At 39.7% G+C, this 25,447-nt stretch overlaps 1 protein-coding gene across 8 annotated transcripts in view; it reads right to left on the bottom strand.

Annotated features, from left to right (window-relative positions):
- TUB (TUB bipartite transcription factor) overlaps positions 1 to 25,447 on the bottom strand; it is a 146,616-nt gene that overhangs the window by 34,489 nt on the left and 86,680 nt on the right. For 4 of the 8 annotated variants that reach the window (XM_010413975.4, XM_010413828.4, XM_019283772.3 and 1 more), the window contains exons 2-4: positions 13,393 to 13,444; positions 11,906 to 12,068; positions 565 to 702 (exon numbers count right to left, since the gene is read on the bottom strand). In XM_010413975.4, coding sequence (XP_010412277.1) covers positions 565 to 702; positions 11,906 to 12,068; positions 13,393 to 13,444 — 353 coding nt within the window. The remainder of the gene's footprint in view (positions 1 to 564; positions 703 to 11,905; positions 12,069 to 13,392; positions 13,445 to 25,447) is intronic. The other 4 variants (XM_010414049.4, XM_010413901.4, XM_010389813.4 and 1 more) reach the window with 2 other exon arrangements.

Genomic DNA, 25,447 nt, shown 5'->3' with positions numbered 1-25,447 from the left:
CCATTGCAGAAAATTTTTCATACAAACACCTCCCATTTGCCAGGTGGGATAGAGTAACACTGAAGTAACAACTCGAAAAGTTCCTTTGAGAATGTTATCTCAGTTTTGTTGAATTGATTTTCAAAATGTCTCTTAACCTCTAATTTTTATTGTTTAAAACCTCAGTCAGAGTCTGGACAGAAGCAGCTGCAACCTAAGGCTGCTTCTCCAAACTAGATTACTTTCAGATAATCGAAAAAAGCACACTCTTCTAAGATGGTTCTCTTAACACTGCAGGCAAACACCATCATCTTTCCTTCAGAACTTTCTTTCTCCTCTTCAGCTTGAACAATCAATCTCCTTTGGAAAAGACTCCATTGACAAATTGCAGCCATTCTTGACTCCGAGGCTGTACATGCCCAGACAAGACCAAGTCACATACATTTTCCAACCTCAGAAAAATTTCAGGAAATTACTTTTAGACAGTTTTCAGATTTTCAAACAAATTATGTAAAAAACAAGAGAGAGAGAATTGACAGCAAAATAATGAATTTAATATCTGACATGCAGCTGCATGCAGCTAACCTTTGTGTTTCCCTTTTTTCTCCTTTCTGGTGCTGCTACTCTGACAGCTCGCAGCTGCTGCCTTGGTTTTTTTAGTTGGTTTCGGAGCTTGGGCATCCACTACCACCTTTACATCTTCCTGTTCAGCCTCCTGCACTGCTTCAGAGATTCAGGGTACCCCACCAAAAAAGAAAATAAACAGAGAGAGAAAAGAGAAACAGAGAGAGAGAGACGAGAGAATGAATTGAGAACTTTGTGAAGGCATAAAAGAGAAAGCAAACATAGCAGAGTTTGGTATTTCAGACAATTCATGCAGTGAGGAGAGTCAAGTAAACCAGAATTTGCAAAGCTACAGCAAAAATCTGAAAGTGTTAGGTTAGCTGAGATATATTTCCTTACTTTCTTCCTCCTCACAATAATATATCAACTCCTAGCTTTCAATCCAAAAGTGACATCAGAGTATTACTGTGTTACTGAGCTACTGTAGGAAGTATTTTTCCTCATAGTAAAGCTCAGCCAGAATGATCATCAACAGTGGCAGCATGAAGGCAGAAAAATTTTATTTTGACTTTGCAGCATCCATGCTTAAAACTACATCCTAACTCTCTAAACAAGGAATCATCTGAAGGTTACTTTCAAAACACATCTTGCACAATTGTGTAACACAGCATAATGAGTAGATTTGCCATGCAATTTAGGTAAAACTATACCCAAGCTGAATTTAAAAACCCTTCCTACTTTGTAGCACACACAAATTAATTAATGCCTTGGAAGGACTCTCTACAAAATATGCATGGCATAATCTGTGAGTGTCAGCATAATTCACACTCCTTGTTTTCAAAGTAAAAAGAGGCTTTATCATTTCCCTAAAAGCATGACACGCTTTGAGGTCAATATTTGAGTCTGTGAAAGCAACACACACCATAACTCTTTCCTCTGGCTAGACCAAATCTTGAAGTTAGACAAATATCACAATTGCCTTAGTGAAATGCATAAATAAACTGTCAAATTTCATACCCTGAACTGTAGGTGGGCACTAAAGAGATTTTGGAGTTGGCTGCTGATCACTGGTAAGTGCTAAGCCCCACTGGCTTCATGTGGTGATGATGGTTTCTCTCCCTGGCACATGAGCCTTCCACCCTTTTTTTTTTCCCAAAACGAAAGTACTTTCTTTAAAAGGATAAAAAGTCCACTAAGGATCATTACTGGAAAGAACTGGTTGCCATAAAATTACTTAAAAAATATCCAGAAAAACTTCTTAAACGCCCAAAGGACTAAATGATTCTCAATGACGTGTGGACTGACACTATTCTCTATTATGAAGGGGAAAATTCTCCCTAAGCTTTTGGTCTGTGAAGCAACTTTCCTCTTCAGCAAATCCTTCAAGCGCATGAATAGAAATAGAAACGCCAAGGAGATTCTCAGAGGAGAAAGATGAAACAGATTTAATCATGTCTGTGTAGACTGCAGCTCCCAAACCTGCTGCTACCCTCCCCAGCACAGCAATCTGTTAGGAGTAGCATTGCATTCACAACACAGCGGGCACCTGAGGCACTCAATAAGCCCATGCTCCTTTTCTCATTGTGCACAGGGAGAGCTCCAGTTCTATAGAGAATATACATTCAATTATTAGAGCAGCGTCTAGAAGTCCAAAGAAACAGTTTGGCACTGGCCAATTTTTCCTGCCTGTCTTTGTCAAACACTAACCACAGGACTGCTGAGTGGAAAGGAGCACTGGAAATGAGTAGGACAAAATCAAAGGAAGGAGCGCCCAGGACGCCAGGGAAAATGGCACATAAAAGACAGTACTGGGACCTACTTCCATGGGCATGGCAGCCTCAGACCAAGCAGGGAAGCAGAGTACCCTCCCCACAGCCTTTCAATAGGTGTGATTCGCCAAGGCAGCACTTATGCTATATTTGTACCTCAGTCTCTCTTTAAAAACTAGGCTGTGTTCTTTTAATGTGTGTTTCGAAGAGGATAATCCACATTATAATTAAATTCCGTAGTTTACAAATGACCTATATTAAACAGCCAGACAGCTCTCTAAATCATTTTAAATTCTTCTTTCAGAAAAAGCACCATCTACTTGGTCCAAAGCAATGATTAATCAGCAAAGGATGAAACTTTCTGACATTATTAATTGTAAAGTTAAAGACTTATCTTCTCTATCTTGCCAGCCACACTTTGATCTTACAAGTAAAGCCCTGAATTTTTTTGAGTTACTTTTGCCTCAAAACTTGAAGCAAGAGGTATCTGATTAAAAGTTCAGTGAGGGAGCCCCACAGGACAGAGAAGGGAATGTTTCCATTGCTTTACTCTATGAGGCAGAGAACGGGATTTCAGCCCAGTAGCCATTTTGAGCATATACCTTTGCTGCTGTCTGTGGTCAATGGGCCTTTCAGACACAAGTGACAGAGGCTGCAAAATAAGATTTAAATCATAAACATAATGATACTGTGCCTGGGTCCATGAAAGGAATTGGCACAGAATGTCCTAGTTCTAAAGGATACACTTCTAAGCATTACCATTACATTTTAAGTACTACCTCTATAATAAATCCAAATTTAGTCCCGGCATGCCATCTCCACCACAAAACCACTTCATTCTTAGCTTTTAGCTATTTGGTAAATAGCAGACCTTGGCTAAGGCTCATCCACTCACTCATGGTTTCGCTGGTGTTGTCTCTGCAGACACCAAAGAAAGTTTGCTTTCTGTACCAGTTCAGGTCAGGGTAGTTGGTTATATCCTTGCATTTAGGCCCAGGCAAAGCCCTGCTCTGCCCTGCCCATAAGCACTAACCTCTCCAAACACCTGCCCACTGCAGTGTGCTGGGAAGGGGAGGTTTACACAGCACAGCAGCTCCTGTCAGCAGACCAGCCAGGATTTGGATCCTTGCAGCCTGCAAACCTACAGGGACAGGTCTGTGAGCCTCCCCTGCTCAGTGGGTCCAGCAGGCTTGGATGTGGAACAAAGTAAAAGAATCCTGTTTTCTGTTTCCAGTGCTTTCTCCTGCCCTGGAGAGTTGGAAGAAGGACCATTTCTAAGCCCTCTGTACTCACTCTGCAGCTGGTCATTAGCATGTGCAGCTTTGAACTTCTCGAACCAGCACTCCTTCCAGGCTGCCTTTGTGGAGATGAAGCAAGTGAGAGAGGCAGTGTTTATCCCCAGCCACGTTGTCAGGGGATCAAATGTCTTCCCCTCTGCCCTTTACTGCATCTTTGGATCATTATCTAACAGACTGACAAGAATTTCCCTTCTCAGCAGGATGGAAACCTTGAGGTTAACTCTAGCCTGCATTCTCCAGAGGCTCTAGACAGTCCCATAAAACAATTCACAGTTCCCTGCAAGAAAGCCTGAATAAGAAAAATGAGATAAACTGGCTCCCTAAATAAAATTCACTGATACAACAATATGATTATGTCCTTTGCTGGACATCAAAAAAGTTAAAAACAATGATAGGCAGCACCGGAGGATAAATAAATTAAGAACCTTAAATGTAGCTATATGGGGATGAAGTTTCAAGGACTGTCACTCAAAAATGCATTACTTTCACTAAAGGTAGATATTTAGTAGGCAGCTTTAAAAATCCCTATTGACATTATCTTAAACTGTAAGAGACTATATTTGAAGATCTATCCCAATACTTCACATGCCCCACCCCAGATTATTAAAATCTTCACTTAAAAAACCCAGAGATTTTCCTTTTTAATAAGAACTATTTGTTTGTACTAGAATTTGCATTCAGAAAAGAAAAAAATGGAGGAGCAAGTGCTGTAGTGAGCCAGCATTCCAAACAGAAAAATCCACTGGACTCTCAGACCTGGTATTTCATTCTAGTTCGAACTTATAAATTGTAAAAAATAGTTTTGAGATAAATGCCAAGCTTACAAATAAAACAGTGACATGACTTTAATTTCAGTATTATTCATCCATGTTCATTAAATCAAGAACTGACTACTAACCTCAACAGAGTATTAAAAAAACTGGGTTTTGGGAGACCAAAAGGAGCACAGATTGCAATATTAATTCAGGATCTGAGATGAAAAGAGAAGAGGAACAAACAAGAAACAGTCTTTTAACATAACACAGGTGAGCACAGAAGGGCTTTGGCAAGGCAGAGAAGGGCAGTGCCCCAGCTTTGCCTTGCCCCACCAATGGCCTGACTCAGAAAAGGGGAAACAAGAAGCCTCTCCCATGAACCAGTTCCGTGATGGACAACACTCCAGGCTACAGGGATAAAGCTACGATGCACAATCAAATAAAAGGATGCAGTTTGTAACTATGTGAGTAAACTATGATGCAGACAACTCAAGTTCTTTTTCAATTCTGTAAACTACCCACATATATTTATATGAGTGAATGAAAATGAAAAATATGTCTTTCCATCTGGCCTTCACGATGAGAAGTTCACACAGGAAATTAGTTTCAAAGTAGCATGAATGAAAATGCAGATATTTTTCTTGCCATTTGTATGACCATATCTCTTGATGTGAGTGCTTGTACATTCTTATGATCTTAGAGGAAGAAAAAAAAAGTCTGTGAATCATAACTATCATAACTTACCAATCTCTATCACATAAAAATGCCATGTGCCAAAAGATGGGTGCTTTTGATCAGTACATTATGTGAAGAATGAAGTAAATGAAAAATCACACACAAAAAAAAAATTCTAAAATTGTGCAGTCTGTCTGGAAAACACTTTAAGTACAAAGAGGCTGAACCAGACAACAAGGTGTGTGAGGCAAGTATAAGGCAAATAAGGTATAAGGCAAATATTCATTCTATTTACCAACATCCTCTCAACACTAAAAGTGTTGAGAGGATGTTATGTAAAGAAAAATAAACTACAGTTCAGTCAGGGTGTATCTTAACAACTCAATGTGAATTGGTTGTCCTTTTCTTACTCTTGCCTGAGATGCTCTTGTGTTTCACTGCAAGAATGGCTTGTGGCTTTTGTTTGTAAAGTTCTAGCCTTAGTAAACCATGCTGCTTATTTGGGCTGTTGCTCATTATTAGTTTTTTTAATCAACGTGGATTCTGAACTGGTCTATCATTTAAAAGACTGGAGTTTATCAGAAATATTCTGAAGATGGGCAAAGCCACAATATTTTACAATGCAATGAAATATTTTTATTACTTTTACATAGACCACACAAATAGCTAAATACAAGGACCTGAATTAGGGCAAGGACTTTGATGTGTTAGTTACTGTTTAATCACATGCAAAGATTTGATTCCTGCTTCAAAATGCTTATAATCAAAGGCATTACTCCTCCAGCTAGTAACTTACAGCCAGATTCCAGATTCCCAAACCCTTATATTGCCTATAAATTCCCTAAGGCTCCTTGCAGTTTATGCCTCTTAACACTGACATGTTGACCAGGCTGATGCTGCAAACCTGAAAATACTCAGAAGTGAAATGGACTGGGTTTTTTAGGGCTCAAAAAAAAAGGAACAACTGTACTGGTGCTGCTTAAGGCCATTATTAAAAGCTCATTGGTTTAAGAGTTCCTCAGAGAGAACAAGGGAAGGAATTAAATAAAAGATTCTTCTTAACCCCACGTATCTGCTGCCTAATCATCAGGAGGGGGAAAGCAAAGGAAGCATGTGAAGTGGAGAGTTGATAGCAATGAATTAGACTTTGGGAAAGCAGACAACGAATAAGGAAAGCTAAAATGATCTATGAAAAACCTATGCCAGGAAGATTAAAGACAGTAAGAAATTACATAATTACTTTGTAATATTGGGGCCTTGAGGGCACAACAAGGCTTTAATTGCCCTGACGAGCCTCCCTGGGGGCTTCCATCCACACCCTGCCCAGGGGCTTTCTTTCAGCTGAGCCCAGGGCTGTGCTGTAGGTGCTGCTTCCCAGCACTGCAGCATCTCCTTTCCATCCTGACTGGCACCCTGGAGGGGCCTGGCCCCTGTTCATCCCTTGCCATGCCTGAGACTGCAGGGAATCCTGTTGGGAGCAGCCAGCTCTGCCCGCCGTGTTCACAGGCCTTGGGATGGGGCTCTGCCTCCCAGGGCATTTCCTATGCTGGGAGCACCCTCACCTCCAGGCTCCTCAGATTGCCTAGGACAGAAAACAGCTAAATGTGAAGTAGCAACTGAAAGTAAATACACTTTAAGTGGGGCATTAAAGGAAAGAGAAGGAAGTTTCTCAAGCCATTTCCTCTCAACTTTCCTCTCATATCGTTCAGTAAGTATTAAGAACCACAAAAAGACCTGTGAAACATTTGCTACCCACTGCTCTCTGCTCCTTGCTGCTCGATTAGTTTGTTTATTTTGGAAATGCACTAGTGCAGTAAGGACTGCTGACAAATCAAAAAGATGCTTTAAAGATTAAGGTGAAGAGACTGTGGCTGAAATAAAGATTTCAGAATGCTTATTGGAAGTTAAGTATTTTGCCCACATGATGTTTGGAGTGCTGCCTGATCTGTCAGTATTAATAGCCCTTTGCAATGAACATTCCTTGCTATCTTCAAAAAATAATACATTCTCATTTCAAGGTCAGTGGAATACAGGAATGGCAAGACTCTTTTGATGAACAGGCAAATATATGATTTTTTAAATGAATAGTTAACTGATGTCATCTTTTAAAGCTGACAGCTTCGGACACTCATCCGAAAACTCTCATCATTCATGGTTAATAGCAGAATGACACGTCAAATTTAACAATCCAGAGTTATGAATTGTCATCAGAAGTCTGTTTAACACACCACACAACCATTACATCTAGATGTGCTGCCAAGTGTCAAAGGAGAAAAGGAAAAAAGTCATTTTGACTTTTTACACGTGGTTAATCTAAATCGCTAAATTGGAAGTTGCAGTGAAAATTTCTCTGAGACTATCTAATTGAAAACATTTTTAATTTCAAGTCTTATAGAAAAAGCCACAGCTGCAACAAAGTATGGCAATATTAATGAAAGCATATCTGGCACTCATTCAAATCTCTGCCTTCCTCAGTGCTGTGAAAAGAAAAATCACTCCCCAATGGAAATTTACCACTTTCACAGAAGTAAAATCTCTTTAAAAATGGGCTTTCAGCATTTGCATTAAATGTAATTAAATAATGTAATTAAATTGTTGCAGTAATTAGTGTATCTCTGCGTGCTATTTGGCTCCAGGAATGTTCAGTATTTGCAATCCAGATTGAAAAGAACTGTATTTGTAGCAGAATTTTGCAATGTCAAATCAGGCTAAAATGTTTGTTCACGTTTTCAACAAACTTCACAAAAAAGTTAGGTAGAAATACATGAAAACAAGCAAGCAGGTGTAATTGTAACACATTACAGAATGGCAAGTAAAAGTTCAAAGAAACTTTAAACAAACAGGTAGCAACATGTCCTTTCAAAGGACACTGAATTGAAAATAAACCAGAACACACGAAGAGAAGACAATGGAAGTGATCCCTCCTACAAAGAGGAATTAAATTTATTCCAGTGAATGAATGCCTTAGTTGTCTTTTATATAGAAATTAAATTTAATAGCATTACAAAACATTGTTATTGGTTCTTATTTGGCTATTTATAATGATGAAATAGCAATTGAGCTGTGTTTGGTACTGCAAGAGGGAGAGGCTTTATTGTAATAGTACCAACTAGAGCCATGGAACATCATAAAAGTCAGTGGAAGGATACCTACTCCTTGAAATGGCAGGCAGATAAATTTAGGGCCTAACTCTACCTACCTGATCTACAGATGCTGATGACTGTGTTACCACTGCAGCAGCTCCAGCTCAAAACTAACCCCTTATGGACCAGAGTGCCAAGGAGTTTTTGTCTCAAGCTGGTCTTTTTAGCTTAATTCATCTCAGTTCCGGCAGATAACTTTGGTTTTTATTAGCTAATTAAGCCTTATGTATAATAATAACAAAAGGGTTTAAAAAATATATACTATATGCCAGTCATTTACAAGCTACAGCATCTGAAGACTTTTATCTGTAGGTGAAATATGGACACAAATGAGAAGAAATGTTCAGTGTGGAGACTTGTGCATGGTGGATTCTGCAGAGACACTTCCTTGCTGGAAGGGCACCCACCTCCTTAAAAGTCTCATGGCACCCAGAGGAATTGCTAGCAACACTTGGCAGAGAACATAAATACCATTTTGTCCTACAAATGTGTCACTTCTCTGACGTGAAGTCATCTAAGAAAAAAATTATGGCATTTCTGGCAATATACAATTAGCTTAACTAGAGAAATATGCTGCTCTACTGTGTCTACACACAAGTAGCTCACCAGGCTGTTGTTCTATTCCAGAACAAAAATGACTGACTTTCTACTCCGAGCTCTGGTAATTATTCTGGAATTAAATGAGTTTTTATTGCAGAGTAGAGTTGCCCATGAGGGAACCATTGCAGCAGGGATAATGGCATCAGAATAAGCAATGGCAGTGTATGAAGGAGAATTTCCCAGCACAGATAACGGCATCAGAATAAGCAATGGAAGTGTATGAAGGAGAATTTCCCAGCACAGCTAATGGCATCAGAATAAGCAATGGAAGTGTATGAAGGAGAATTTCCCAGCACAGCTAATGGCATCAGAATAAGCAATGGAAGTGTATGAAGGAGAATTTCCCAGCACAGAAAGCCCAGCATCTGAGAATTGCTGAGATGTTATCTCTGACCTACTTTGCTCAAAGTGCCGTAGAGATATCTACACACAGGCATCCAATTATTTGTTGAAATCAACAAGTACTTTTGTGCTACACAGAATTAGTACAAGTTAAAAAAGAGAGCAGAGCAGGATGATAGGTGGAAAGAAGTGTTCTTTCTGTAGCATTTGCTAGCACAGGAATTGATTTCACAAACATGCTCATCCAAGCAGTGTAGTTCATTCAGTAGAGCGTCAACTCCCATCAAAGAGTCATTCTTAACTTGGGATCAGCATGCCCATAACAGCAACAAATGAACGGAAAAGAGCAGAATAGTTCTTTAGAAACAGCCCAGCTGTCTCCTGCATCCGACACTGCCACATACAAGTGTTTTCATTGAAGGGGAAAAAAATGCTAGCCCTGAAGCTCAATGCCACAGTTAAAAATGGTCATCAAACCCCAAAACCTACCATGCAAACTGGGGAACTGAAGACATTAGGCACACTCTCAGAGAAGGCCACACCAAAAAAGGACACTTCTGGAGTTCTTATAATATTTTCATAAGCAACGTGCCTAACAAAGGATTTTACAAGGCAATAAAACACTCTGCTAGGTAATTAAATTCTTCTAAGCTGGCTCTTGCAAGCCGCATGGTTTATTACAAGGAGAGCTATCCCAAGGGATTAACAAATGTCATGTTGAATACGAGAAACACTATATTTTTCTTGCTTCTCTGAAACCTTGTGAAACATTAAAAGGGTTTGAGAGACAAATTTAGAACAAAGTGATTTAGGGAGAATAAATCCTACCTAGAGTGTTCCAGTGAATGGTGTGGTACAGTATGACAGGAAGTGTCACTTTTACCTTAAGAGCAGTTAGTCTCACTTATAGTGAGAAAGTCCACTCTGGTGCAAAATTTAGCTCAGTTAGCGTGCATATATGAAATTTGTTACCATTTATGGGATGATAATGTCTTTTTCTCTGATCTGTGAAAATTAAAACCTTGACCAACGGAAAATACGGGGGGCTTAGTAAACAGCAGCATCTCTGTACTATAAGACACTACTTCTTAGAACAGCTCTGTACCTTGGATAAACTCTTGAGTGAAAGAGAAAAAAGACAAAGTTTTTATTTTGTCTGATTAAAAAATAAACAAACCAATTGTTTTTGCTAAATCAAATTTTTTGGTCAGTCTGGAAAGAAATTCAGTTTAATCTTAAAAAATTACATCCCAGACCCTGAGAAACAGACAGTAAAGAGAGAGAAATATTACTAATTTCTTTAATATTTACTAGAAAAAATATAATTAAAATAATACTAGAGTAGAAAAAATAATTCTCCATCTGAAACCACTTATGGTATCCTATTTGCTTGCAGAAACAAGATTAAAAAGGCCCATTATTACCAAAACCTCAACATTTAAACAATGCAATTTCCAGAGTCTTACAGTAAATTCTGTTGCTGTAATCAACCAAAGATTTCCACCAACTGCTAACCAGGAGGAAAGACTCTGAAACCTGCATTTCTCAGAGCAGGATTTGTTAGTCCTCTAAATACCTACCTTGTTCTTGTGGAAAGATATGATCACCAAGTGAAAATAAAACAACAGGGCAGACAAAGAGCACAGCACATGCAGTAAAATTAATAGAAATTTGAACTGAATACTGGGTTAAGTTTTTGTTTGTATAAGAGTAGGATACTGGTTGGTCTTTTTTTTTTTTTAAGAGGTAGATTCACAAAGGCATCTTAAGATTTAATGTCTAAACCCAAAGCCAAAGTACCCTGCCACCTAACAGCATTCTCAACCAGAAAACTGCCAACTGCATTCCCAGTGTCAGTGGATTTCAGCTCCTGTCCTGCAAACCCATCAATAATCAGGGAAGGAAGCCTTTTGCTATTGAAGCTTATTAATCCCTTATGAATTAAATTCAACTTAATGATCTGCAAAAGAAGAAAATTGAAAAATTGCTGCTCTCTATATATCTTGGAGGTGTTATCAACCTGGAATGATATCTACAAGAGTCAAATTTTGGACAAGGATTACCCAAGCTGCCCCTTAGGAAATCCTGAGGAAAAGTATGCACATACCATCTTTAGGGGGCCAAAAAGCATGGGCCATATGAGGACAGAACTAAATAATGCCTGCTTTCCTTAGGATTTATTTCTGACAATATTATTAAGGTCTTTGAAAAGAAAAGGAATTATAATTTTTTTTCTCCTGTGGGTGTGACACCTGAAGTGTCTCTGTCCCTACTGGATCCTGTAATCTTTAATAAGAAAGTGGAGACATCGTATAAATTTGAAATGTTCTTCTCTACCTGTTTTAATGGACTTTGCAGAAGCACAGTATCTTTGAAATTATTATATTCAGTCCTAGCTGAATTTAGCTAATAGGTTTGAAATTTGTCATTACCACTGTCAGGCTTAAGCAAAATTACATGCAGAGGAATATATAGAGTGGAACCCATCAGCTTTAGTTAGTAGGAGCCAAGGTTGAAGGCACTTAAATAATCATGGCAGAAGGGACAAGCTGTCTCTTTCCCAGTTCAGCACTGAAATGACAGCTAGTTACCTTGCTCCCTCCTGTTAGGCTACAATCACAAGTTCTGATGGTTTTATCCCCAAACACAAATAAAGGATATCAATTATTTACTAAAATATGCAAAACGAGAGCCTTTGTTCTCATGAGCATAAAATGAATGGGGAGAGCACCACACTAGGACTCTCAGCAAATACACCTGCAAGAGGTGACACTCTGTACCATGATATATGGTGCTGCTGTTGCTGTTGAGATAGGATTCAACCAGCGGGGCCTGCTCCTCCGAATGTTTCGTCCGGCGCGTCCGTGCCCGACTGTCCACGTTGGACTGAACCATCAGTGGCTCCTGGCGCTTCTTTTTCTGCTTCTGTTCTAGCAGTGCTCTCTGGAGAAAACACAGAGAAAAGCATCTGTTACTGGCCTCCAAACAGCAGCAACCTACGATGGAAAACAATGGTCAACTTTACACCTTCCCCAGCAGTTGGCAAGCTGGATATTGGGATGTCGGGTTTTATGAAATCTTTCCAAAAAACCACAACCAACCCACTGCTGAAACACCTTCTGCTGAAAACAGCAAATAATTAAAATACATTGTTCTGAGCAGCCTACCAGCTGTCAGAGCTTGCTTGGAAATAACCTTTGGGAAAACAACAGTGTGAGAAAACTGGCTGTGAAGCAATGGGAGGGTAAGCAAGGGCATGAGGCAGAGATGCCAATTTCAGTTTCTGTAAATTAAAAGCTGGTAATTGCAAACTAGAATCGAGTGATAATACTGGACATGAGCCTAATTTAACAGCTATAATAGGTGAACTTTAATTAAACACTTAAATTTCTTAGCTAGACCTGCTGAAAACCAAAACCTTCGGCATCCATAGGGACCTTATTTGAGCCCTCTTCTTCAACCTCGGAGAACTGAACTGTTAATTTTACTTATCCTTTACCTTACCATTTCCTTGCTTCTGTACAGCGGTATTTTAGCTTCTAGAAAGGAGATGCAATAAAACTGAAGAATAAAAATGGAGGTGAATTCTTTCAGCTCCATAAGTTGTGTTAACACCTCAACATGACTCCAACATAATCAGAATTAAGTACAGGATTATGGCATAAATAGAAAGTACTTGAATTTGAAAATGAGATGCTGGTAAACATGCAAGCTGATGAAATAGTGGGAATAGAAAAGGATAAAATTAAACTCACAAGGTTTAACTATAAAAATGACATTTTTTGAGAAGGGGACCACAGAAATCAAAGTAAAAGCAGAAACCTCAACTTCCATTAAAACTTGATGACACAATTCCCTCAGATTTCATGCAAGAGGTTCTGACTCCCTTGTACAAGTCACGTAGGAATACAGTCAGAAAATAGGCAACACAGCACACAGTGCCACTAGGTTACAGCAACAAGGGCTAAATCCACTGAACAAAAACTTTGTGGTTAACCTCTATTGGCTGGTGTGACTGTTCCATCAGTGGGGTAACAAATACATTGTACATCAGCTTAAAACGAGTCCAAGGCAGTGGGAATCCCTCAAACCACAGTCAGAAGACAAATTTTAATGGAAGCCAGACTTCTGAGTTAAGTTCAGCCTCCACAGATCTCTACTTTGCATCCCCCAAACAAAGGATGCAATTTTCTATCAATTATCAGTGTTTTCATTACTCCAGGACTCAGACTTTAGGGAGCAAGAACGTCTTCCTCCATGATCTTACCTGTCTGTCAAGCTTCTGCTGACGCAGGCTGCTCCCCTCATCATCCAGAACACTGCAAAGACAAAGAGTACATAATTTATCACTCAAAACAACACCTAACAGCACCCAGTGGAGGAAACTCTCACAGGAGTTACCCATACAAAACTCCCACTATGTTCCATGGAAATTTGCCTGCCCTAAACTGAAAAACTTGGCCCCAGGGGATTTAAATGCAGTCCATGAAAAATCGAAAAACTCTGGCTCACATAAACTTCAACAAAAAATATATATTCAGGCAGTTCACAAAGAAATGCAAATTCCACTGTCTACAGCTTGGTTTCCTTTCCATTCTCTTCTAAGGCAAAACATCAATGTATACAGCACTGAAATTGAAAATTTGCATATAAAGCCTGGAAAAAGGGAGGAGTGTAAGTGAACTGCTTAGCAACTCAGCAGTATTTAAAATTATGTTAGGAAAATTACCCGCCTAATCTTTCGCACACTGAAAACCATAATTTATTCCTGAATATCTGAAAAGTCACACTTATTGCCACACACTTCAGCGCTTCGAGGCTGGCAAGATAAACAGCACTGCTCAGTGCCATATTTCTCTCTACTAATTGTAGCTAGTTGGCAGATTAGCTCCTGTGCATTCAATCATTTTCATTAATTAGATATTAAAGACTGGTATTGAAATCAGAAAGCTATTTTTGCGAAGTATTTTATCAAAGTACTGACTAGGCTTTGTTTTTCTGCAGAACAAAGGTCTCTATTGTAAAAACACTATGGTTAAACATTGAACACAGATAATTGAATCTTTTAAAGAGTAATATGTCATCTACAAGGAAAATAGAGCTATAGAACAAAAACAATAGCCTCTTAGGAGGAAAAATCATTTTCTCTTACAATACACTTTTATAAAATGTCAGCCCCTTCTCTTACAATTACTCTTAACAATCAAAAAGAAAAAAAAAAAGATCCAGGACAAACAGACCTGGATTCTGACCTACATACAAATCAACAGTAGTGCAGTGGAAATTTCATAAGAAAAAGTGAATGCCATGTATTAAAACGCAGCCTTTAGGAGACAGTAACATTATAGTAGAGTTAGACAGAACAGAAAATAAAGGCATGCAGAATGCCACCTTTCCAATGCCAGCATTATGAAAGACCTATAATTAAGCATTACTGGTAGCATCAGCCTTTTACAATTTTTCTTCGGTTGTATGCTACAAAAGGCTGATGTTCCACGAATTGAAACTGTGCTGTTCAACCACCTCAGGTATGAAATTACCATCTCTTGTAGAAGTCATGTATTACAGAGAGTCCACAAAAAAGATTAAAGAAAAAAAAAAAACTCCCACTCATCAAAATGTCCTACTTTGCACCAAGAATTCTTCATCTTAAAAATTACAGAAGTTATAAAAGGAAGACACACATTCCTCCCTGGTATACAATATCAGGTTTGCAGAAGAGTGTTTCACTACAACTGCACCAGTCTAAGCTGCACTGCTAGAAAGCTGCACTGCTAGAAAGTAAAACTACCCTGATGGAGATTTTCAGCCAAACAATCGAGTAAAAGATGCCTAAGTGTAAAGTCGCAGGCTCAATGGCCTGAACAAATCCTCCTTATTTCAGACAATGCTGGAAAAAAAGCCCAAACCGTGTAACAATGCTAATACAGACCCCAAGAACTGCAGAGGCAGCAATGCATATACCATCCTAGCATCCATTTCCCAGCATGACACACTGCACAGAACAAGGGGGCAGGAAAATGTCCTGTGTCCTGCGTGGGAAGCCACAACAAGGCAAATTCAGGTTCAGGCACAGCTCCTTCATGTCTCTTAAATGCCCAACCGTAGCATGGTAAACATGGCAGTTTAAATAACACCAAGCAGCAAACCCCAGGCAGAGAATGGTGTGATTTGCATTGATTCAGCATTCCATGAATGCAAAGCAACTATCAGATAATCAGAGGACTGCCAAAAAAAAACAAAACTCCATCCAAAAAACTATGGATGTTGCAATGCTAAAACACCTCTCCACATTGCCCTTCTCACTGCAAGACTTTTTTTTAAAGCTTCTGAATATATGCAATCAAAGCTGAGACCGAGAGCAGCATGCTTTGAAAACCAAATGACAACCTCATCTGGAGCTTCCAGCTCCTTCATTATCCCACTTCATATTTTATACAGTTCTGGGGTAGTTTTCCACAATGTTTTCTAGGTATGCATTAATGACAAGCCTTGTATTTAACATTCCACAAATACAACTGAACTCCAGCTTTCTTCACTGACACCAAGATTCAGCAGAATAAGGTTACTTCAACAATCCTCTCTCTCTCTCCAGGTTGCTGGACTGGAATGAGAATGCCTTGCTCCCACCAGTCAGCCACATCACTCTTCTGAATCCTTCACAGGGTAATGTTAAAAGGCCCTCATGACCACTAACTCTGTCTATTTTAACAGTTACTCCGTTTCAGTATCACTGAAAAGCTGCAGTTCTGTCCTTTCTTGATGTCTAATAACACTTATGCAACTCCAAATACAACAAGGGTTCAATTTAGCTTATATATTATTCTGCTGTAACAACAGAGCACTCCAGTTTGAGACTGCACTTTGTCACTGTTTTCTGCAGAACTACTGGACCTTGGAGTTGCTGACCAGCAGCCAACATTTCACATTCCCCAATTTCCAACAGACAAAGTCTTCTGAAACTGGGTGACTTCCAAGATATGCCATTAAGGGATGTCAGGGTTTAAATACATGCATGCATAACCAAGTAAGTAAATAAATAAATAATATAAGCTCTGTTTCCATAGCAATTCCATCAGGCCCTCAGTCTTGCTGCCTTGGAAAACATCTGCAGAGGGCTCTGAGATGAAGTGTGTAAGTGCCACTGACCCTTTCTCTCACACTTCAGTGAGTCCTTGCAGAAAGATTTAGCAGATCATCTCGCCACGGCATCTGGCAGTCCATGCATTCTGTCAGATGCTCCAGGGTCCAAGAGTTGAAACCCAGTTCTGGATTTCTGCCTTTTCTTTCTTTGGAAAACACAAAGTGTGTGAGCAGAAGCACAGCCTTTGCCCTTCCTGGTCTTTCAAAAGAGCAGAAATCAATAGCTCATCCCTGTGGAAGGGTTGTGCACATGGTGAGGACCCAGTTTGTCCTGCCCAGTTTTGGAAGGGGCCATGGTTTTGTTGCACTCAGGTCCAAATAACTGGGATGGTCAGAAACTAAAGGCCCAGTACAGCAGAAAAACAGTGACTGAAAGATGGCAGGAAATAATCTCAGAGAGAGAGAGGCTGTTAGAACAATTCTGCCTACATGTTTGATGTGATGCTAGAAAATCCCAGGAGCAGCATGAAACTCAGTCAGATTTAATAAAGAAATATAACTTTATAATTCATGAAAATTGAATTATTGAAGAGCATGCATACATATCAGCAATCTGCTCAGCACACTGAAGTACCCTGAAAATCCAGTAAGATTCATTTTTACTCCTATTTGATCAAGGATTATACACATCTGTCTGGCATCTTGGCTATGGCTCTGACCCACTTAAAACAAAAAGCAATTTGACACTATGTATAATATTGCAAACAGCCCTTCAGCTCTGCAGTAATGGTCTCATCCAAATTCAGCTGACAAATCACACCTTGTATGTATTTCCTTGCAGATAATTATGCAGGGAAAACCCATCCTTCTATACAGAACTCGAACAATCCACCCCTTAGAATTTACTAGCTGCTGGGTTTAAGAAGTCAAGCCTACAGCTACCTATTGTAAAGATTCGTATCAGTTGCCTGGACTAACGCCCACAGAGACTTAAGTATTATCTTTAGATAGCATTATTTTCAAATTTATAGTAAGTCGGGCTTACTATAGTGCTCCATGTCATAACAAAGATAAAAACATACGCAAGAATTTTTAGTATTCTAAGCTTTTCATAATCTCTATTCCTTAAACATTTCAAGAGAAACCCAAGACCAATCAGGTTTTAAGGATGAAGCTTCATGATCACGGGAAGTTCCACAATTTACTACTGAGATGAAGGCAGAAGATTCTGTAAGTCAACATCTTGCTACATTTTACTGTAATTCCACATGGGCTGATTTCATTTTAAGTAAAATCTGAAAAGACTTAATTCAAATAACACTTTTCACAGCAAGTACTTTGCCTTTGCTCTTTGAGCATGCAAACTGCTTGTACTTCAAGAAGCCATTGCAAGAAGAAAGAATTAAGAAGAAATATTTCTAATTAGAATGTGCAAGATGCATGCAGTCACTGATTTTATTTAAGGGTTTTTTTAAAAGAAAAAGTCTGACACAGTAAAGCAGCTCTATTGTTTCTGCCTGACAAACAAGGCAATGCTTTTGTTCCTTCCTGACACTGCTTCATAAAGGAACATTTTCCATGAAAATAACTTTTTTACCAGGACAAAGGTCCAAAATCTCCCCTAGCACATCCCTGCAGCCCAGCACTAACTGCACCAAGTATAGCTCATCAAACAAGCAGACTCATAACTACCACTAAACCTTAACATGCTGTTTAAGAAGTGTCACCTTTGCATTTTCTATTTTTGTTGCTTTATGATAACCCATTACTAAACAGCAGCACCCAAAATCTCTATGTGAAATCAGGGACCTTTGCACAAGCAAAATGAATATACATAGGCAGGGAAAATTCCTGAGACAAACAGTTCACACTATAAAAAGATGAAGAATTGGATAAGAAATTGTTCCTCCCATTTAGAACACTGAACCAGAAGCAATGGAAAATTAGAGGTGGTATTTTCATCTTGAGTTTCTTCTGCCATATTGTGAACTGCAATTCAAAAACAATGGATGATCAAACCAGATAGAAAGAAAAAAAAATACACCATATCAGACTACTCTTAAGATCACTCAGATCTTTTCCATACACTCCTGCTGTGAAGAAAGCTGCTATGCTGCTGTGTCAAGACAAACAGGTTATGGGATCCTTAAGAGCAGAACAGACTCAAAAGAACAAGAATGGGTGTAATGTGCCATTTGAACACTACAGTCTCCAAAATAAAATTCCTGTAAAGAGATAGCACTTGGCTGACTGGATACCATCTGTCATATTCACCCAATTACACTTCTCTGTAAAGTCTCTGTAGTTCCATAAAGCCCAACTGCTCTAGATAATGTCACTGTTAAGCCCTTAGGAACGAGCTTCCCGCAGCACTGATGAAATGCTACTGTAAAAGCCCATTAACGGGGTTAGGGACATGCAGGCTGAACTCATGCTTCAGGGGGAATAGCACACATTTAGGTTCTTCAAACAAGTGAAATTCAACCAGTTCCTGCCCAGTGAAGTCAGCAAAAATGCCAACACCTGCAAATCACCACACCCCACATAAAACAAGGTCTGCTCCCCCCTGAATGCCATATGCTGAGCACACCAGAAACCACTTGGGAGAACGTTATTGTATCAGGCACACAGGCTAACCAAAGACTTATAAATGATGCAAATCACTCTGAAAGACTGCAAGGGCTCCCCTCATGCCAGGAATCATCAAGGCTTTCTGACCCTAAAGCAGCTGCTCCGTCACCTGATTTAGAGTAAAACTTGCAGCTGCTGTCTTTACAGTAAAATGAGTGACTCCTGGGCCACCTAAGCAAGCAGAAGTCTGGATATTGAGGAGCAGCCCAAGGACACTGAATATTATTTTGCCCTTCTACTGCCAACAGCAGCAACAGCAGCTCTTGGACTTCTCCCATGCCATGTTCACAGGGCAGAGAAGGCAACAGCCTACCCTTACAGGACACATCTCAGTTACCACTGAACTGACCAGGAAAGTACAGACACCAGGAACTCCTGAAGAAATGGAAATTGCATTTCTTTAGGCGAAGCTTCAGAGGAAAAGTGTTTCACTGTAAAACCCACATAATAAATAAAAGCATGCCTGTCCAGGTGTACAGCATCACCTCCTCTGCCTGTGCAGAAGACCCTTAAAGAGAATAAAAATAATAAAGCAAAAGGACAGGGAAAAAAAAGCAGAAACAAGAAACAGATATTTGTATGACAAATATTAGCACCAAGCCAGCCACAAAACAGAAGATGCAGAGGATCATACACTGTGCTGACGATCCAAATGGCACTACAAGTAATGCCTGCAGGGCAGATGGCTGATAGCAGAGACTGCATGTGTAGTTGCACAAATAATTACAGAACCAAATGCTTTATTTTCTTCTCAAATCCTGGATGGCAAACTAGTTTAAAAATCAGCAAATTAATGAGACCTTCCTGAAAGGTTGTTGGTGCTATTTGCTCCAGTAAGGTTTATCTAAATGTCCTTTGTACATTAAGATCTATGACACTCATTATGCCTGGCAACAGTTCTGCAGATTAACTGAGAGCAAATGTAACAACAGGAACACATTCATAAATTTTTTTCTTAATTCCATGTAGATAATTGTTAAGATTAACTCCAGCCAAATCCTCAGAATGGCCACACAATTGTCAGAGATCAGGCTGGGAAAGCTAAAACCCTGACAGAATTAAATCTGGCCAGAGATGTCAAGGGCAGCAACACAAGCTTCTATAGGTACACTGCTGAGTAAAGGAAGACTAGGGAAAACGTGGACCCTCTCCAGAAGGAAATGGAAGACCCAGTTACCCGGGACACGGAGGGCTGAGGTACTCAATGACTATTTTGACTCAGATTTCATTAGCAAGTGCTCCAGCCACACAGCCTGAGTGCAGATGGCAAAGGCAGGGACTAGGAGAATGAAGCACTGCTCTCCATAGGAGAAAGTCAGGTTTGAGACCATCTAAGGCACCTAGAGGTGCAGAAGGCCACGGGACCTGATGAGATGCATCCACAGGTCCTGAGGGAACTGGCAGAGGGAGTGGCTAAGCCACTAGCAATTATATTTGAGAAGACATGGCAGTCCAGGGAAGTTCCTATCGAACTCAGGCACATGGAAAATGAGGGCATGATTGGTGACAGCAAACATGGTGTCTGTAGGGGCAAATCATGCCTGAAATATCTGGTGGCCTGCTCTGACAGGGCTACAGCATTGCCTGTGGATGAGGGAAGAGACACAGACATCATCTACCTGAACTTTTGCAAAGCATTTGACACAGTCTTGCACAACATGCTTGTCTCTGAACTGCAGTGGCATGGATTTAACAAATGGAGCACTCAGTGCATAAGGAACTGGCTTGATGGTCACACTCAAAATAGTTGTGGTCAATGGTTCAATATCCAAATGGAGACCAGTGAGGAGTGGCATTCCTAAGGGTTGGGATTGGAACTGGCACTGTTTAACATTTTTGTTGGTGACATGGACAGTGGGATCAAGGGCACCCTCAGCAAGTTGGCTGACAACACCAAGCTGTGTGGTGTGCGGACACACTGGAGGGAAGGGATGCCATCCTGACAGGCTGGAGAGGTGGGGCTGTGTGAACCTCATGAAGTTCAACAAGGCCAAATGCAAGGTCCTGCAGCTGGGTCAGGGCACAAGCACAGGGAGGAGAAGGGATTGACAGCAGCCCTGAGGAGAAGGACTTGGAGGTGATGGTTGATGGGAAGCTCAACATGACCCAGCCATGTGAGCTCTCATCCCAGGAAACAAAATGTGTCCTGGGTGGACCTGTTGGAGCAAGTCCAGATGAAGGCCAAGAAGATGACCAGAGAGATGAAGCACCCTCCTACAAGGAAAGGCAAAGAGAGTTAGAGTTGTTCAGCCTGGAAAAGCGAAGGTTCAGGGGAGACCTTGTTGTGGCATTCCAGTGCCTGGAGGAGCCTAAAAGAACAATGGAGAGGGACATTTTACAAGGGATAAAACAGGACAAGGGGGAATGGCTTCAAACAGACAGTTGGTTTAGATTGGATATTAGGAAAAACATTTTTACTGTTTGGGTGGTGAGGCACTGGAAGAGGCTGCCCAGAGAAGCTGTGGATGTCCCATCCCTGGAAGTGTTAAAGGCCAGGCTGGATGGAGTTTTGAGCAACCTAGTCTAGTAGAAAGTGTCCCTACCCGTGGCAGGGGAGTTTGAACAAGATGATCTTTAAGGTCCCTTCCAACCCAAACCATTTTATGATTCTGTAACAGCATTTTGGTCTGTTTTAATTAGAACAGTTCATCAAAATAGATCTCCAATTGTTACAACTTTAGGGGTATATGAAACCAACAGCAATTGTAGAAATCAAATCTTATAAATGTTTCACTCAGACTAAGTTTTTTAAAAACCCATCAGAGTCAGGTATAATATATTGCTTGATGCATGTATTACAGGATATATATATAAACAAACACTGACCATTCTTGAGCAAATAACCCAAGAAACTCTCAGTGCGAAGGGAACAACAGGAGCCCTGCAGATACTTCAGACATGCTTTGAAGTAATGAGATCCAGCTTTGAGTTAAATCAGAACAAAACTGTAGTCAGAGAGAAAAAGAAACTACAGTTTCGGATCTGAAATGCCTAGGCTGACAGCTTTCAGTGAGGATGATAAGAAGCCAGGAAAAGATCTAGTGAGATGAAAAGCAAAACTATTCCGTACAGCACATTGCATGTTTTGAAATAACTGAACTACAGGGCTGCCACTACTGCCCTGGAAAGATCAGTTGAACTAATATTTGTACAGATTCATTCTCTGCAATTACACAGAACTGAACAAGATAGCAATGGCAGCAAATTGCAGGTAATGAAAATATCACCTACAGGAAGAGGGATGGCTGGGCTGTTTCTTGCCCTCCCTCAACACACACAAACTCTGAACACAATGTCAGAGAAGGAATCTATGCCCCAAAAGAGAGAGGTGAATTTAATAAACATGAATGATGGAGTAGTAAAACACAATAGCCTTTGAGTGATCTATGCTAAAATTGTATTTAAAGTAGTTTGATGAGAAGTGCCTGAATAGGAGCGAATTGGGAAGGGAAAAAAACCACCGTGACCTGGAGGTACACTACCTGCAATGCAGATGGATCCAGATGACAAATGACATGACTTTCAGGAAGTGCCTTTATCGAAAACACATCACTGCCAGCCACTGGAAAGATCCAGGTTTCTCTCTCAGTACCAAAACCCAGCCAATCTCAGTTGTTAAAACAGTAAAACATATGCACAAACAAACCAAACCCATTAACGTACAAAGCATCCAACCACAACTAACAGTAAATTAAATGGGCAGAAACTAGGGAAAAGTATTGTCTGGATAAGGAGACTGCACTTACACATACATACACTGCAGAACAAGAGTTCTCTGCCTGGTCCACAACAATTCTCCCACTCCAGTACTGCTGACCAGGTAAAAGATGTCACCTAGAACAGACCTCAGCTTTTCTGATGTGGAAAACACTGTGATGTGATGAAGAGAAAACCTGCACAAGATGACTGCTGGCTCCTTCCCCTCCCTGTCCTATACCTGTTCTATGAAACTTGGTTTCATCCAGTTGGCATCTCCTGGGCCTATTTTACCTCAAACAGTACAACCTTCCAAGACACCTGTAAAATGAGAGTAACAAACAAGTCTTAACTCCTCTTGGAAACACCTTTGTGAAGCAAGAATGAAGCCTCACAGGTGCGGTAATTAACCTAGAAACAATGCTGGCCTTTAAAATAATAGCATAATTGTGAAGTGTTTAACAAACAAAACACTGATGCCAACCATAGGGTCACTGCTGCAGGTGTTCAGTGAGGCTTCTCCCTGCAGTAGGTGTGCAAACACAGGCATGAATATGTAGATCGAACATGCTGCTGCTGAAATGGATTATATTTGAGGTAATTCACTAGTGCAGCAAAGTATTAACAGATCCCACTGCCTGTGTACGCGTTTAGGACAGACTGGAAAAAGATGGAGCTGTATTTACTGGATTTTTAAAGGAATAGTAAAATTAAGCTATCAATTTGTTTAAAATGTGGGGGCGAAAGAGACTAGTTTACCTTTGCTGCTCCAACAATCAAAACTGAAGAAAAATACAGTTAGAACTGTAATTCTGATAGATGCTAGTGAATTGAAACAGCCAAGCTCCCTTTTCCTTTTTACAGGTGGTTTTACAGTTTCTATGGAATATAGTTTCTAAGGGAAGACATGTCATTTCATGATAAATACTAACCGTGAAACAAAATATTTTGTCACTTCTCCCCCCACACATACTATCTTTATAATCCAACCTAGTACTCTTTTGCTGGAACTGAGGTAAGTAGATTTTTCTTTTTGGTTTGAGTTTTTCTCTGTGTTACCTTCTATACTAGTAGTAAATACTGACAATCCTGGACAGCATTTTCAGAGGAAAATGAGTTTGTCAGATGCTGGTGCCCAAGTACCTGATATGGATTTCAAGACTAGCAAGATATTGATGGCTATCAAAAGTAGCAAATATCATTTGGCCTATATTTTGTACCCTGTAATAAAAACTAAGTCCTTATTTCTAACAGCACTCTATGCAGATGAGATATTCCTTACAGCCCAATCTTCACACCTGGGCCCTGAATCCCTGAAGCCATGAATTCAATCTCATGAAAATGTTCCCACTAACTTCACATAGCATACAAAAATGCGAATGTAAAAATCCCTCCAGGTTGGGTTTTTTAACTATAAACCTCTGAAGACAGAGGATTGTTTTCACAGTGTGCACAGTGCCTGCACAGAAAGAGACTCTTTCTCAGATTTTAATAAATCTTAGAAAACCATAGTAGTAATAAGGTTGGGATGGTGATTCCCCCCCCACTTTGTTTTTTTTAAGACAGAGGTATTCAATCCTGGTGATGTCTACAGCATTCGAAGATAATTTCAAAACAAGTTACATATTTAATCTTTTCCAATTTATCAGTTCCCTGTGTGGATGATCCTGTGAGTAACAACCTGAGGAGCATTGTTCTCCATTTCAAAACTGAGTTAATCTCTCTCCTTTGCTTCTGTGTGCAGCCAAGTGTGGGTAGATGCAATCTACTCTCAAGACCTAAGAAGCAGCAGGAAAACTTTACAACACAATCAGAGAGTTTTCTGCAGCTGTGAACCAACCTTGTTTCTGTACAGTGAAAGCCTATTTTCTAGCTCTGTTTTCCAATGTGCCCTTTAAAGGCCCCTTCCAACATTATTGGAAAGCATATCAGCTTTTCCTTCCTTTTGTTACATTAAATGTTTTTCTCCACATCTGTGCCCAACTCCCAGCCAAGGGAGTTTACTTTCTCTAGTAAAAATAATTGTAGAGAGAAAATAAGCAGGAGGGGAAAAATATAACATGGGATAATTCTATACAGAATCACATGTCATAGGCTGTATTAGGAAAAGCAACAAATAGAAACTCTTGACACATTTTAGGAAAAAACCTAAGTTGTCCCATTAAACCCATATTTATATATTCTGGCTATATTAACTCCAAATATGCTGGCATGCTTTTCTGTTTCAAATTGATGAAAATGTAGTCCTTTTAACAGCAAACTGCATTCCCTACATTTACAAGTACTTGGAAGTGTCACATCAAGTAACCGTCTCAGTATTCTCATGCAACACACCTCTGTTTGTAGCATACTAAACTACGTACATTGCATAAAATTCAATCATCTTTATTTTTCATAAACATTAACCATGCTCACCAATTTGAATTTATACACCTAGTTTAGCATATCAGCTTTAAATATTTCAAATAAATTATTCAAATTTAAAACAGGTCAGGTATTTGTTATTGCAATATTTTTAGTTCAACGTTCATTATGAATCATCAGAATCCCAACTATACTTCTTGACTACTCTGTGACCATTTTTGTTACACCTGACAATCATCTTCATCTGGTTCTCCTTAACTGCCTCCAATGAAATTATCATTTAGTCTAATAATTACTCTGGATTATTCTCTCAACACTTCGTAGTACATTGTGTGGCGCTACAAAAAGCTAAGCGAAATGCCTTGCTACAGCGACGTATAAATGGAAAAATATTAAAAAAGCATTTCATTATCAAGAAGTGTGATAACTTGAGAAAAGTAATACATTATCTGCTCTATCCAGCTTGATGTCTCAAGAGAAACCAGACAAGACATTATTTCCTCATATTTAAGCACATGTACATAGATATATGTGTATATATATTTTTT

The sequence above is a fragment of the Corvus cornix genome, chromosome 5, assembly GCF_000738735.6.
Source record: "Corvus cornix cornix isolate S_Up_H32 chromosome 5, ASM73873v5, whole genome shotgun sequence".
Lineage (NCBI taxonomy): Eukaryota > Metazoa > Chordata > Aves > Passeriformes > Corvidae > Corvus > Corvus cornix.
This window is presented reverse-complemented; position numbering and strand designations above follow the sequence as displayed.